Consider the following 15,962-nt stretch of genomic DNA (forward strand, 5'->3'; position numbering starts at 1 on the left):
CCAGCCCTTCACTTTCAGTCTGTATGTGTCCCTTGTTTTAAGGTGGGTCTCTTGTAGACAGCATATATAGGGGTCTTGTTTTTGTATCCATTCAGCCAGTCTTTGTCTTTTGGTTGTGGCATTCAACCCATTTACATTTAAGGTAACTATTGATAAGTATGATTCCATTGCCATTTATTTTGTTGTTTTGGGTTCAAGTTTGTAAACCTTTTCTGTGTTTCCTGTCTAGAGAAGATCCTTTAGCATTTGTTGAAGAGCTGGTTTGGTGGTGCTAAGTTCTCTGAGCCTTTGCTTGTCTGTAAAGTCAGACTGTCTTCACAGTCCATCATATGGGTCAGGTGGTGGTTTCAGTGAACTAATTCAGGCTTTGTCACCTTAAGGAAAGATGGTCTAATATAGAGGGTATTTAGATTCTGTTGTGTTTTCTTTAAAAACATGTATGTTCGCTTTTGTTTTCCTATACTTGAGTAGAGCTTTTAGGTTTTAGAGATGTTCTGATTTTTGATCATGTCGAAACAGTGAATTACAGGAACTAAAAAGGAGACACATTGACATATATTTTTGAATTTAGGCTTGGGATTATGGTAGCCTTTGCTGTGGTAGCTCCAGAGTAAATTGTTATTATTTACCTCTCAACAAGTGATCCCAAGATATCTGTACCTACATTTTAGGGAATTCTGAGTAATGCTGCCATAGTTGTACTAATTAAGGAGTACTCTTTGAGAGGTCATTATTTCCATCAAGTTGTATTGATCACTATTTACATGTTTTCCACACAGAGCTTTAGAGATATGTCACTTTAAGCCTAATAAAGTCTCTTTAGGACATTTTACTGACATCCTATATTCATACAAGTGAGAATTACAATCCATTTGGAAAATTAATATACCTATAGAGTTGCTGACATCATGTTAAAAGTTTGAGGAGGATTATCTATAGTGTTAGTAATGGATGTATCTGAAACTAGAAGGAAGTAAGGTTTGTCTTCATTTTTGTGAAGAAGCTGCCATTTCTTTAAATATCTCCCTGTAGTCCTTGTGTTTTGTCAGGATCTATCACAGGGTTTCCTGATCCCTTTCTCTTGGAAATGTGGATTTTTTTCAGATAAAAACCTTTAAAGTGGCTACAAATCCTTTTTAATCACTAAATTTTATAGTGTTGGGGAAGAGGCCATATAAGTAAGTTTTCATTTGAATGTTTTCTTCCCCTGTTTAGTTTCTTTAGAGACAATGTTAATTATGTGAGTTTCCATCTTGTTGTCTTGCATAGTAAGTAGATTTTGTATTTTCATTTAATTCCTTGTTATACCATCTCATACACATGTGTTCACATCTCTAAAATTATAAGAATTAAGACTTAGAATGCAAGCATGTTTCTTCCACACTTATTCTAAAATTCTTTCATTTTTTAGTGGAAGGAACAAGCAGTGGTGCCCTCCAGCTTTTTGTCGATGCTGGGGTTCCTGTGAATTCAGACATGATCAGGCATTTTGTGAATGAAGCTCTTGCTGAGACCATTGCTGTCATGCTCGGTGACAGAGAAGCAAAGAAGCCAGGTCCCACTGTTACAGGTGTTTCTGGGGATGTTTCAACAAGTGAAACATACTTGCCGGTAGGTGTGGCTCTTTTTCATGACTTGAAGTCCTGGGCTATTTTTAATACTTTTGTTAAAGAACAGTAAAATGGACAGATTTTAAATTGGGTCATAAGATCATAGTTTGTGGTGGAGATTGGTTTATTGTAGCTATGATTACAATAAAAATTGCCCTAGTATTTTATTTTAAAAACTCTAAAATCTTAGAAAGTATAATACAGTGAACACCTGTGTATACTTTATCTACACTTACCAAGTGATAACATTTTGACACCTTTTCTTTGTCTTTATATGTTGTGTATTATATATATATATATTTTTTTTTTGGCTGCATTGGGTCTTCATTGTAACACATGCACTTCTCTTGTTGTGGAGCACAGGCTCTAGAGCCCATAGACTCAATAGTTACAGTGTGCTGGCTCTCTAGTTGTGGTGCACAGGCTTAGTTGCCCCGCAGCATGTGGGATCTTAGGTCCTCAACCAAGTTATTGAACGTTTGTCCCCTTGGAAGGTGAATTCTTAACCACTGGACCACCAAAGATGTCCCTATATATTCTTTAAAAGTCATTTGACAGTTGTAGATGTCATGATATTTTACTTCTAAAAGCATCAGCAGTATGTCCTAAGAATAAGATTCTTTATTACATATCCAAAATACCATTATTATGCCCCCCCCCAGTTTAACACAAATGTTAATACTATATAATATAAAGTCCATATTTGAATTCCTCCAGTTGTTCCAAAAGTATCTTTATAGCTTTTTTCTTTTTAAATTCAAGATATATCTAATAATCACATGCATTACTTTTGGTTCTTACATAAACTGATATTTTTAATCTTTTAAAGAAAATATTAAAAAAAAAAGAAAAAGAATATATTTTAAGCATTTCTGTTATTGTTTAATGAACCTTTCTATGTTAAATAGAGTTCTAATCTATTATAGCAACATGGAATTACACAAAACCACTCCCACTGGGCGGAGAGGAGAGGTAGTATCCATGTAGGAGAGTGGGAGGTACAAACTACTGGGTTTAAAATAGATCGCCAGTGGGAATTTGCTGTGTGACCAAGACTCTCAAAGCTGGTGCTCTGTGCCAACCTACAGGGGTGGGACAGGGAAGGAGAGGGGAGGGAGGTTTCTGAGGGAGGGGACACTTGTATACCTATGGCCAACTCGTCTTAATGTATGGCAGAAACCATCACAATATTGTAAGATAATCCTTTCATTAAAAATTTAAAAATTAATAAAAGGATGTATTGTACAGCACAGGGAATATAGCCCGTATTTTGTAATAACTGTAAATGGACTGTAACCTTTAAGAATTATATAAAAAATTTTTTAAAACCAAAAAAAAAAAAAAAAGAAATTTTGCAAAACCAGAATGTACTCTGTATTACCAACTCTTTAAAACTTCATAGTCAATTCTGATCCTGTAGATAATAAAGACATCATTTTATATTGGTGAAACATTTAAACTGACTCATTTAAAGTATAAACATAAAGTTACATCTTTGAATTTTATGGAAATTCATGTCAGATAATTGGTATAGTGTTATTAGTGTGCCAGAGATTTGATACATGGTTTTGTTCCATGCTTTATTTATTAACTCCTCAGTAATGTATGTAGTACAGATGTTGCCAGGGTTATGATTCTGTCCATACTAATTAACTTTGTCTTCTGCCCATATATTGCATATATTTTTACAAGGGTAATTTAATGAAAAACATAGAAAAATCAGCATAAATGGGAAATATATGTAATTGTTAAGAGCATGAACTTCGGAGCTGGGAAGATTTGAAATTGAACCCTCAGTTCTGTTACTTTAGTTTGAGATCTACTTTATACTAGAGATAAAATTTTAGAGTTTAAATAATGACAGCTTTACCAAAATCTGCTTTCTGAATATTAAAGAGACCAAGTTCTCATCTCCCATTGGCATATTGTTCCTTATCTTAAGAATTGTCATGACTTTTTTGGCCTTTTAATCTTTGATAAATATTTTAAATTAGTTTTCAAGTACTATAAAATATTTTGTTGGGATTTTTGTGAGAATTAATTCAGTTTTGGTCGGTTTAATTTGGGAAGAATTGACATCTTTATGATACTGTATCTTGTTGAGCCATAATACAAGATTTTGTGGAAGATTCAATGAAATGATGTATGAAAGAACTAACCTAGTGCCTGGAACTTGGTAAATACTCAATAACTAATTGTTTATAATTATTACCCATTACCATGACTAGTAGAATATCTTTAAATTTCTCATGATGAAGAGTCAGTAGCGTTATATTTGAAAACAGCAGTCTTAGGCTATTGGCTTATGCAGTTAAGAAGAATAAAACATATAGTGTATTTCTTTCACTTAAAAAAAAAGCTAAGAATATGCAAAATATTAAGCAGTGCTATGGAATTTTTTTCTTTTTTCTGCATCACGTGGCTTGTGGGATCTTAGTTCCTCAACCAGGAATCAAATCTGGGCCCCAGCAGTGAAAGTACCAAGTTCTAACCAGTGGACAGCCAGGGAATTCCAATGTGATAGAATTTTTAATATGCTTCATGATTTTTAAATTATAATCAATTTGCAACTCAAAATACAGAATGAAGACCAATCACCCCACTATAAAAGTATGTTTTAGAAAGGGAAAAGACAAGTAGAAAAATAGAGAAAAGCCATGTCTAGACAGTTCACAAAGCAAAAGGAAATACAAATGACCCATATTCATAGCAAAAGGTGGTCAGTATCACTGATAGTAAGGAAAAAAAATCATAAATCATTGAAATTTCATTTTTACGAATCAGATTGGAAAAACTCAAAGTCTGATTAATGCCATTGTTCAGCAAACCTTTGGGAAGCATAAATTCTCATACCTTCTGGTGTTAGTGTAAAATGACACTCTTTAAAAGGAAATTTGGCAGTATGTATTCAAATTAAGAATTCTGTTAGCCCTTTAATCAAGCAGTCCCACCTCTGAGAATTTATTCTACATGTACATATATGAAATGACTTGGGCTTCCTTGGTGGCTCAGTGGTAAAGAATCTGCCTTCAGTACAGGAGGCGTGGAGACACAGGTTTAATCCCTGGTTTGGAAAGATCCCCTGGAGAAGAAAACAGCAAGCCACTCCAATAATCCCATGAACAGAGGAGCCTGGAGGAGCCCAGTTCATGGGGTCAGAGTCAGACATAAGTGAGTGACTAAACAACAACAACATGAAATGACTGAAGTCTCAAAAAGCTAAAAATAGAACTACCATATGACCCAGCAGTTTCACTTTTGGGTATACAAAAAAAACCAATAACACTAATTTGAAAAGATACATGCACCCCAGTATTCACAGCAATATTATTTATAATTGCGAAGCTATGGGAACAACCTAAGTGTCTGTCAATAGATGAATGAATAAACATGTGATTTATATGTACAATGGAATACTATTTAGGCATTCAGGCATAAAAACGAACAAAGTTGCCATTTCCAGCAACATGGATGGACCTAGAGATTCTCATTCTGAGTAAAGTAATTCAGAAAGAGAAAGACAAATATCCTATGATGTGATTTATATGTGCAATCTAAAAAGATGATGCAAATGAACTTAGAGGGCTTACAAATATAGAAAACAAACTTACGGTTACCAAAGAGGAAAGGTAGAGAAGGGTAAATTAGGAGTTTCAGATTAGCAGATATAAGCTACTATATATAAAACAGATAAACAAGGACCTATTATATAGCATGAAAAGCTTTATTCAGTATCTTGCAATAACCTATAATGGAAAAGAATCTGAAAAAGGTTTTTTATAATGCAAAAAAATTTGAATCACTTTTCTGTACACCTAAAACTAACACAACATTGTAAATCACCTACATTTTAATTAAATTTTTTAAAGTGAAAATATAGCCAATATTTTGTAATAACTGTAAACCTAGTATGACCTATAAAAATTATATAAAAAATTTAAAAATTCTAGATATAAAAAAATGACGATTGTATCTGATAATTCTGTGGATGGGAACTAGTTAGATAGGACATGGATAGAAAAGGAGACTTAATTTTCACTATCATCTTTTTGGATTTTGAATTATTTGATTTACCTATTTAACAAATTGATTTTAAAGTTTTTGCTTTTCCCTTCTTTAATACTTTTCATCTCTACATTGTCTTCATTTTATTCCCCACTAATTCTTCTTATCCTTCCATTGCTTTTCATAAGCTCTGTTCTTTTGTACCAAAAGGCTGATTTTTGATATCTTATTAATTAGTTAAAATGCTTTCTTTCTGTTGTTTGGTTTACCTAGCTTGTGTATGGGTTTGATCTTCAGCTGTTTTCCTCTCTGTGTTAGATAAGGGGGCATTAGATTTCTTGGGAGCCTAATTCTGAGGTAGAGCTGTTTCAGTTGTCTGAGGCTTCCTCAGGCTAGTCCTGAAACAAATAGCTAGAATATAGAGGACTCCATTTTTCACCCCCCATCCATTTAAATTTTATGTAACTCTGAATGAGATCATTTTATTTTTCGAATTGCCCTTATTTGGGAATTATAAGCACTACTTACCTTGTTTTATTTTAGGCAAGAGTGTGCACCCCCTTGGCTACCCCACAGCCAACTCCTCCTCCTTCGCCTTCATCACCTCCTAAGGAGCACGTGTTGGTAAAAACTCCAGATTCTTCTCCCTGTGTTTCAGATCACGATGTAGCTATTCCCATGAAAGAAATATTGGCTGAAGAAGGTAAAAACTTTATTTCTATAACTCAGTTTTAATTTTTGCAACTATGTTGCTTGTATGGTTTGTTGTATTAGTCTTTGTAGATTAGTATACACATAGCTGTTGCTGATTAAGTTTTAGGAAATCACTTTTGCTGGAAGGGAAACTGAGGATTTGGTTTCCACTTTTTAAAGTATATGATCTGGTAGACATATTTAGATTGTTTTGAGTTCATGGTAATGTTGAAACTGAAGTCTTTTCAAGGTTATTTTTTTGTACTTTACTAAACTAATTTGGGAATTTTCTCATTAAGGGCCTTAATTATTATTATTAATTATTGTTGCCATTATTTGTATGCCAAAATGTTAAAAGCTATCTGAAACAACATATCTTGCCTTCCCGTGGACTTCTAATTGACTCTTTCTTTCTTTTTAAAACAACCTTTAGGAAATGATATGCCTGCCATCACACTTGTTAATACCCCAGCAGTCACCCCAACGACCACACCTCCCCCCGCAGCAGCTCTTACCCCAACTTTGTCAGAGACTTCAGTTGATAAATTGAAGGTGTCAAGCCCAGAGCTTCCCAAGCCATGGAGTGATGGAGACCTGCCACTGGCAGAAGAGAATCCCAACTCTCTTCAAGAAGAGCTTCACCCAAGAGCCATGTAAATGATAATATATTCACCTTTAGCAACTATACATTTTACCTTAAGTTGACTTAGATGACCTATTGAAAACATCAGAAATGATAAATAGAAGTTTATAATTCATGAGCTAATTTATAATAGGAAGAAGTTTCAAGTTTTTACCAAATTTATTGATTCCTTCAGTTCTCTTTTTTTTTAAACTAAATTTTTGGGGAAACAGGTTAAATTTGACGGGGAATCAGATTAATTTTGGGGGAAAACATTAAAATGAAGATATCTATAATATTGTTAATAAAATAGAATATGACTTTTCCCCAATGTGACTCTTCATTTACTATGATCAGTTAAGTTTTATGTTACCATGTATCCCCCTATAAGCTTTATTTTAGGGTGTAGAACTTTCAAGATGATCAGGACCATCTTGAAAATTCTAATCAAGAAAGTAAAACATGAAGATGATTTTGGAAAAATAGATCTTGTTGGTTAATTATAATTAATTATATGTTAATATAAAATATGTCTAAAGGAGACAGTATTTTTTAATCTTTTTTTTTTTTTTCATATTATTTGGTTATACTGTGTGGCCTGAGGGATCTTAGTTCTCTGACCAGGGATCAAACCCTTTCCCCCTGCAGTGGAAGCATGGTGTCTTAACCACTAGATTGCCCGGGAAATCCCTGGGTCTATTTTCTTATATAAAAATGAATATCGGCCTTCACCGACCTGATAAATTCAAACCATGTCTCTTTCTTCTTAGTGTAATGTCTGTGGCCAAGGATGAAGACCCTGAGAGCGAGGACTTCCCTGCTCAGCTTGCTCCTCCAAAGCCAGTTGCCCTTATGCCACTCTCTGCTGGCATCAAGGCTCCTTCCCCCATACAGACGCCAAGTTCAGGTTCCTCCACTGTGGAGAGTACCTTGAGTGTTACTGCCTCTGAGACGGAAACCTTAGATAGACCCATCTCTGAAGGAGAGATCTTATTTAACTGTGGTCACAAAGTGGCTCCTAAGAGTAAGTTAACTTGTGTCAGTTGATTTCACTGGTTAAATTATGATCCTTCCTAAGTAATACTTTTCTGTGTGAAATGTTTTTACTTAGTTTTTAAGATTTAACATAGTATAGCAGAAAGAATATGGACTCTGCAAGTTAACTTTTCTGAACCTTAACCTCAGACTAAAATCTCCCTCATAAATCCCACCTTCCAGAAGTGTCACTCTTAAAAGTTTACGGTATACTTTCCAGTCTTTTTTTAAATGTGCGTATATAGGTACCTAAATACATTTGTATGTTACCTTTAAAAATAGGGTCATATTATACATACTGTTATGAAACCTGAATTTTTTTTAACCTTAAATACGTTGTGGACATTTTCCTATACTAATACATATAGTCCTACCTCTTTTTTTCAGTGACTGGCCATTTAGATTGTTTACATTGATCTAGTGGTGCCCTACTGGTGGGCATTTAGATTGTTTTCAGTGTTTTCATACCATACATAGCTCTCCACTGACTATCCTTGAACATATATTATATATCTAATATATAATTGATACCTTCCTTAAAATATGTGCCTAGAAGTGAAATTGCTGAGTCAGAGTAGGCACCTTTAAAATAGCAATACATTTTCAACATGAACTCCAGAAAGTTGAATCAGTTTTTAATCAGTTTTTAATTGTATCAATAGTATATAGGAGTATTTCCTCTTTTTTAGTTTCATAGTTCCAGTTGATATTTATAGCTCTTAATTTCTGCCAAGCTGGTAAGTGAAGCACATCTCACTCATCTTTGGTTTTTTTTTTTTTTCTTCATCTTTGTTATAAAATATACTTTTTAAAGAACTGGTGAGACTGAATGTGCATGCATGCTAAGTCTCTTCAGTTGCATCTGACTCTTTGTGACCCTATGGACTGTTAGCCCTCCATGCCTCTCTCTCCATGGGATTCTCCAGGCAAGAATACTGGAGTGGGTTGCCATGCCCTCTTCTGGGGATCTTCCCAACCCAGGGATCAAACCTATGTCTCTTGCATTGGCAGACGGGTTTTAGCTTGTGAATTATGCTTTATGAACTTTGTCAGTATTTTTATTGTTTAAGTGTAATGTTTTACAACTTTATGGTGAGATTATTTACTAATTTGCTTCTTTTTTTTTCTAAAGTTTTGCATTTTTAATTTCTAGTTTTAGGAGATGAAGGACTGTATCTGACAAGCCTAAATGATAGCTTATCCAGTACTTTGAAAGATGCCCTCGAAATGGTAAGAAATGATTCACTTCACTTTGAATTCTGACATAAAAGATATCCTGATGAACTTGCTGCAGCTGATCAGGGTTTTTCCTCAAATATTTGAGTTATAGTCATAAAATTTAAAAAAAAATGAATGAAGGAATTTAAAGTTTCTTATGCATCTTATTATCATATCTATATATGTCATTATTGTAATCATAAGAATAAATAGAAAATTATTGTTAACCCCTGTGGCTCCAGTAGTTGAAACATGAAATTAATGTAATTAGATAATGAAAGTCTCAGTGTACATTGTCACATGGAGATATTGTAAATGCCTTCATAGTGTTGCAGGCAGGACCTTCAATGTTGAAAACAACTCACTTGTATTTGTTATTTTTCCCTAATCATGATTATAATTCTTTATGCTAAAAAAATAGTTGAATTTAGTTAGTTTTAAAAGAATTACTGAAATAGGACCTAGGGGTACTAACTCTTCCTGGTTATTATTTAGCTTTATAGACAAAAAATAGGCATTTAAAAATGTATTTTTACATATACATCAAGTTATATGTTATATAATGTAAATACCACACAGAAATTATAATAGGGATTTTCATTTGAAAACTATTAAGGAATAGAAATCTTTAGTTTTTATGTTTTCAAACAACCTAAGTGAGGAAGGGTTGTTGTGCTCAACTTTCATCTACATTTATCTGTGCATGTGTGTATGTGTGTTGTTAGTTATTCAGTTGTGTCTGACTCTTTTCAACCCATGGACTACATGCTGGGTTCCTCTGTCCATGGAATTCTTCAGGCAAGAATTCTGGAGTGGGTAGCCAGTCTGTTCTCCAGGGGATCTTTCCTGACCCAGAGAATGAACCTGGGTCTCCTGCATTGCTGGCAGATTCTTTACTTTCTAAGCCACCAGTGAAGCCCACATTTATCCATAGTCTTTGCTAAGCATTGCTAATACTGTTGCTTTTAAAACTTACTTGATAATTTTTGTAAGCCATTATCACAGTTAATAAAATAAACATACTCATCATCCATCACTCCCAAAATTTCCCTCAGTGCCTTTCATTGTCCCTCCTTCTCATCTTTCATCATTCTCATCTGCTATACCTCTCCCACCAACCACTGATTCACTTTCTGTAACTATAGATTAGTTTGCATTTTCTAGATTTATATAAAAGGAATCACATGGCATGTATTCTTTTTGTGTGTGTGATTGCTTTAACTCAGCATAATTATTTTGAGATTTATCTGGGTTATAGCTTGTATCATAGTTCATTCCTTTTTATTGCTGAGTAGTACTCTATTGTATGGATGTACCACTGTTTGTTCACCTGTTGATGGACATTTGGGTTTATTCCAGTTTGAGACTATTACAAATAAAGCTGCTGTGAACACTTGTGTGCAAGTCTTTGTATATATATGCTTTCATTTCTCTTTGACAAATACCTTAAGGAGGAATGGATGGATAATGTGGTAGTTATATGTTAATCTTTCAGTTCAGTCACTCAGTCGTGTCCGACTCTTTACAACCCCATGGACTGCAGCACACCATGCCTCCCTGTTCATCACCAACTCCCAGAGCTTACTCAAACTCATGTCCATCACATTGGTGATGCCATCCAATGATCTCATCCTCTGTTGTCCCTTTCTCCTGCCTTCGATCTTTGCCAGCATCAGGGTCTTTTCCAATGAGTTGATTGTTGGCATCAGGTGGCCAAAATACTAGAGCTTCAGCTTCAGCATCAGTCCTTCCAATAAATATTCAAGACTGATTTCCTTATGGATTGACTAGTTTAATCTCCCTGCAGTCCAAGGGACTCTCAAGAGTCTTCAACAACACAGCATCAATTCTTTGGTGCTCAGCTTTCTTTATAGTCCAACTCTCACATCCATACATGACCACCAGAAAAACCATAGCTTTGACTAGACAGAACTTTGTTGGTACAGTAATGTCTCTGCTTTTTAATATGCTGTCTAGGTTGGTCATAGCTTTTCTTCCAAGGAGCAAGTGTCTTTTAATTTCATGGCTGAAGTCTCCATCTGCAGTGATTTTGGAGCCCAGAAAAATAAAGTCTCTCACTGCTTCCATTGTTTCCCCATCTGTTTGCCATGAAATAATGGGACTGAATGCCATGATCTGAGTTTTCTGAATGTTGAGCTTTAAGCCAACTTTTTCACTCTCCTCTTTCATCAAGAAGCTCTTTAGTTCTTCTTTGCTTTCTGGCATAAGGGTGGTGTCATCTGCATATCTGAGGCTATTGATATTTCTCCCGGCAATTTTGATTCCAGCTTGTGCCTTATCCAGCCTGGCATTTTACCTGATGTACTCTGCATATAAGTTAAATAAGCAGGGTGACAATATACAGCCTTGATATACTCCTTTCCCAATTTGGAACCAGTCTGTTAGTCTATGTCAAAGTTCTAACTGTTGCTTCTTGACCTGCATACAGATTTATCAGGAGGCAGGTCAGGTGATCTGTTATTCCCATCTCTTAAAGAATTTTCCACAGTTTGTTGTGATCCACACAGTCAAAGGCTTTGGCGTAGTCAATAAAACAGAAGTAGATGTTTATCTGGAACTCTCTTGCTTTTTCAATGGTCCAGCAGATGTTGGCAATTTGATCTCTGGTTCCTCTGCCTTTTCTAAATCTAGCTTGAACATTTGGAAGTTCACGGTTCATGTACTGTTGAAGCCTTGCTTGGAGAATTTTGAGCATTACTCTGCTAGCATGTGAGATGAGTGCAATTGTGTGGTGATTTGAACATTCTTTGACATTGCCTTTCTTTGGGATTGGAATGAAAACTGACTTTTCCAGTCTTGTGGCCACTGCTGAGTTTTCCCAATTTGCTGGCATATTGAGTGCAGCATTTTAACAGCATCATCCTTTAGTATTTGAAATAGCTTAACTGGAATTCCATCACCTCCAAGCTTTGTTCATAGTGATGCTTCCTAAGGCCCACTTTCACATTCCAGGATGTCTGGCTCTAGGTGAGTGATCACACCATTGTGATTATCTGGGTCATGAAGATCTTTTTTGTATGGTTCTTCTGTGTGTTCTTGCCAACCTATTCTTAATATCTTCTGCTTCTGTTAGGTCCATACCATTTCTGTCCTTTATTGTGCCCATCTTTGCATGAAATATTCCCGTGATATCTCTAATTTTCTTGAAGAGATGATCTAGTCTTTCCCATTCTATTGTTTTCCTCTATTTCTTTGCATTGATCACTGAGGAAGGCTTTCTTATCTCTCCTTGCTATTCTTTGGACCTCTGCATTAAGTGGGTATATCTTTCCCTTTCTCCTTTGACTTTTGCTTCTTTTCTTTTCACAGCTATTTGTAAGGCCTCCTCAGACACCCATTTTGCCTTTTTTCATTTCTTTTTCTTGGGGATGGTCTTGATCACTGCCTCCTGTACAATGTCACGAGCCTCCGTCCATAGTTCTTTAGGCACTCTGTCTATCAGATCTAATTCCTATTAGTCACTTCCACTATGTAATTGTAAGGATTTGATTTAGGTCATACCTGAATGGTCTAGTGGTTTTCCCTGCTTTCTTCAATTTCAGTCTGAACTTGGCAATAAGGAGTTCATGATCTGAGCCACAGTCAGCTCCCAGTCTTGTTTTTGCTGACTGTATAGAGCTTCTCCATCTTGGCTGCAGAGAATATAATCAATCTGATTTCAGTATTGACCATCTGGTGATTCCATGTGTAGAGTCTTCTCTTATGTTGTCGGAAGAGGGTGTTTGCCATGACCAGTGCATTGTCTTGGCAAAAGTCTATTAGCCTTTGACCTGATTCGTTTTGTACTCCCAAGGCCAAATTTGCCTGTTATTCCAGGTAGCTCTTGACTTCCTACTTTTGCATTCCAGTCCCCTATAATGAAGAGGATATCTTTTTTGGGTGTTATTTCTGGAAGTTCTCATAGATCTGCACAAAACTGTTCAACTTCAGCTTCTTCAGCATTATTGGTCAGGGCATAGACTTGGATTACTGTGATACTGAATGGTTTGCCTTGGAAACAAACAGAGATCATTCTATCATTTTTGAGATTGCAACCAAGTACTGCATTTTGGACTCTTCTGTTAACTATGATGGCTACTCCATTTCTTCTGAGGGATTCTTGCCCACAGTAGTAGATATAATGGTCATTTGAGTTAAGTTCACCCATTCCAGTCCATTTTAGTTCACTGATTCCTAGCATGTCAATGTTCATTCTTGCCATCTCCTGTTTGACACTTCCAATTTGCCTTGATTCATGGACCTAATATTCCAGGTTCCCATGCACTATTGCTCTCTACAGCATTGGACTTTATTTCCATCACCTATCACATCCACGACTGGGTGTTATTTTTGCTTTGACTCCGTCTCTTCATTCTTTCTGGAGTTATTTTTCCACTTTTTTCCAATAGCATATTGGGCACCTACCAACCTGGGGAGTTCATATTTCAGTGTCATACCTTTTTGCCTTTTCATACTGTTCATGGAGTTCTCAAGACAAAAGTACTGAAGTGTTAATCTTTAAGAAGAACTTTTTTTAAGTTATCTGCCAAAATCTTGTGTAGACCTTTTCCTTCTATGTTTTATATTACTGTAAATATGTTTTATATTACTGAGTAATATATAATATACTGAGTAATATGTTTTATAGTAAGTAATATGCTTATGTTTATATTTAACTGAGTAATATGTTTTTATTATATTCATATTTAACTGAATAATGTGTTTTATAATATCGAGCTTCTCTAATACCTCAGATGGTTAAGAATCCTCCTGCAATGTAGGAGACCCTGGTTTGATCCCTGGGTTGGGAAGATCCCCTGGAGAAGGGAATGGCAACCCACTCCAGTGTTCTTGCCTGGAGAATCCCATGAACAGAGGAGCCTGGTGGGGAGCAGTCTGTGGGGTTGCGAAGAGTCAGACATGACACTTTCTTCACTTTTACATTACTGTAAATATTTCTGAGCATTGCTCAGGAGATGGCGAAGTACCGAGGGACAGTTTTATCCATTTGAGCCTTGCTTTTGTGGCTTGTTAGGCGGTACACAGTGGTTCTCAGTCTAGGGCTGCTCATCCCCCACTGTGGAGGGGAGACTCGTGTACTCCACTCAGCGCCTCGGTATTGGGGTTTGCCAGCCTGGCCAGTGGGAATGCCCATTATCCACGCCCTGTTAGTTAACATCAGGCACTGTCATATCCAGTCCCTTCTCAGATGCTTGTTCCTGCAGTCTCATGGAAGTGCCGCAAATGCATCTGCTGGTCAGTAATCAGCTTAATACTCAAAGGGACTCGTCTGCAGTTCTCCAGAGCTCTCTCTCTGCAGCTCTCACTTTTCTAGCAGCCTGTCTTAGGAACTCTAGCTGTCTTGGCTTTCCTGGAGTTTCAGCTCCATCTTTTTAGCTCAGCCTCCTGTGTCACAGACTGGAAACCTGTAAGCCGTGAGCTGGAGCCGTCATTAGGCTTCTTTTGATTTGTTTCCCATTTCTCAGGGATCTTTGTTTTTTTTTTTAACTGATGCTCCATGTTTTGAAATGCATTTTTTCACAACTTTGTCCATGTTTTAGTTGTTTTAAGCAGGTGGATGTTTCTGGTCTTGACTGGAAGTAGAAGGCTAGTTACATTAATCTTTTCATTTGTATCATTGTATATGATCATGATGAAAACAAGGAGATTGGTATACTTTTGAAACATCATGTTCTTCTATCCCATTACAATCATAATGCGAGAATTTCTTTAAAGCAACCCATTCAAGTGATGTAAAGTACGACTGTGTATTAAATTCACCAGTGGAGCTTTTAAAAATCTGTGTCCTTGGCCGCACCCTCTGATATGTGGATTCAGTAGGTCATGAGCGTTATGTGGTATGCATGTATGTGTGTGGGCGGCTAGAAGCCTTAACCTCTATATTTTCAAAAAGCATCTTAAAGGATGATATACATCCTTTGTTAAAAATACGTTAGTACTCATTTTACTTTGAGTTGAAGGAGGTTAAATCACTTATTTGTGTCACATAGCTGTAATAGTGACAGATTTTTATGTGGATACATAATACTTTTGCCTCTCATTTTAAGCTGTCAACTTAAGCTACATGTGCTAAGTCGCTTTAGTCACGTCCAAATCTTTGCGACCCCGTGGGCTGTAGCCAGCCAGGCTCCTCCATCCATGGGATTTTCCAGGCAAGAATACTGGAGTGGGTTGCCATTTTCTTCTCCAGGGAATCTTCCCAACCCAGGGATCAAATCTTGGTCTCCTACATTGCAGGCAGACTCTTTCCCATCTGAGCCACCAGGGAAACCTGATGTTAAGTTCTGTCAAGCTAAGAACTGTAAATTTTGAGTTATGATAGGGGCTATCTGAATTCTAAAGCTTGAGTTGCAAGGGGCTGGTGTTTGTCAAGTCCAGCAAACAAAAAATGAAAGATGCCATATAGCATCTTTACACTATTGAAGACACAGTAATAAAAGATGCCTAATCTGGAGAGTCATTTGTTCAAAATGTGTTAAAACAGTTTTTTCTACTATATGTGGGAGTATGAAATAATGAAGGAGCATTTTGATAAGATTTTAATAGGGCAGTTACTTTTCTAAAAGTAATTATTATGAGTAATTGGTTGAATCTATTCTGAAGAGAGTGGAAATCACTTTTGTAAAATAATACTGGGGGAAAGACTAAAGGAGAAGTGTTTATTTTCAGAGAAGCATTAAACTAATATTTGCCCTGCTTCATATGTCATTATGGCATTTTTATCCCTTCTTCGAACTGCATCTTGGTGCCAAGCATGT

General features: G+C 36.1%; 1 protein-coding gene across 9 annotated transcripts in view; it reads left to right on the plus strand.

Annotated features, from left to right (window-relative positions):
• Positions 1-15,962, plus strand: part of KIAA0586 (KIAA0586 ortholog) — a 119,981-nt gene that overhangs the window by 51,091 nt on the left and 52,928 nt on the right. For all 9 annotated transcript variants that reach the window (XR_011488325.1, XM_070469412.1, XM_070469404.1 and 6 more), the window contains 5 exons: positions 1,412-1,611; positions 6,159-6,318; positions 6,742-6,961; positions 7,701-7,954; positions 9,119-9,195. Coding sequence is in view for 8 of the 9 variants with exons in the window: in XM_070469412.1 (XP_070325513.1) it covers positions 1,412-1,611; positions 6,159-6,318; positions 6,742-6,961; positions 7,701-7,954; positions 9,119-9,195 (911 nt within the window). In the remaining variant the exon portion in view is untranslated. The remainder of the gene's footprint in view (positions 1-1,411; positions 1,612-6,158; positions 6,319-6,741; positions 6,962-7,700; positions 7,955-9,118; positions 9,196-15,962) is intronic.

This window comes from Odocoileus virginianus, chromosome 6 (genome assembly GCF_023699985.2).
Source record: "Odocoileus virginianus isolate 20LAN1187 ecotype Illinois chromosome 6, Ovbor_1.2, whole genome shotgun sequence".
Lineage (NCBI taxonomy): Eukaryota > Metazoa > Chordata > Mammalia > Artiodactyla > Cervidae > Odocoileus > Odocoileus virginianus.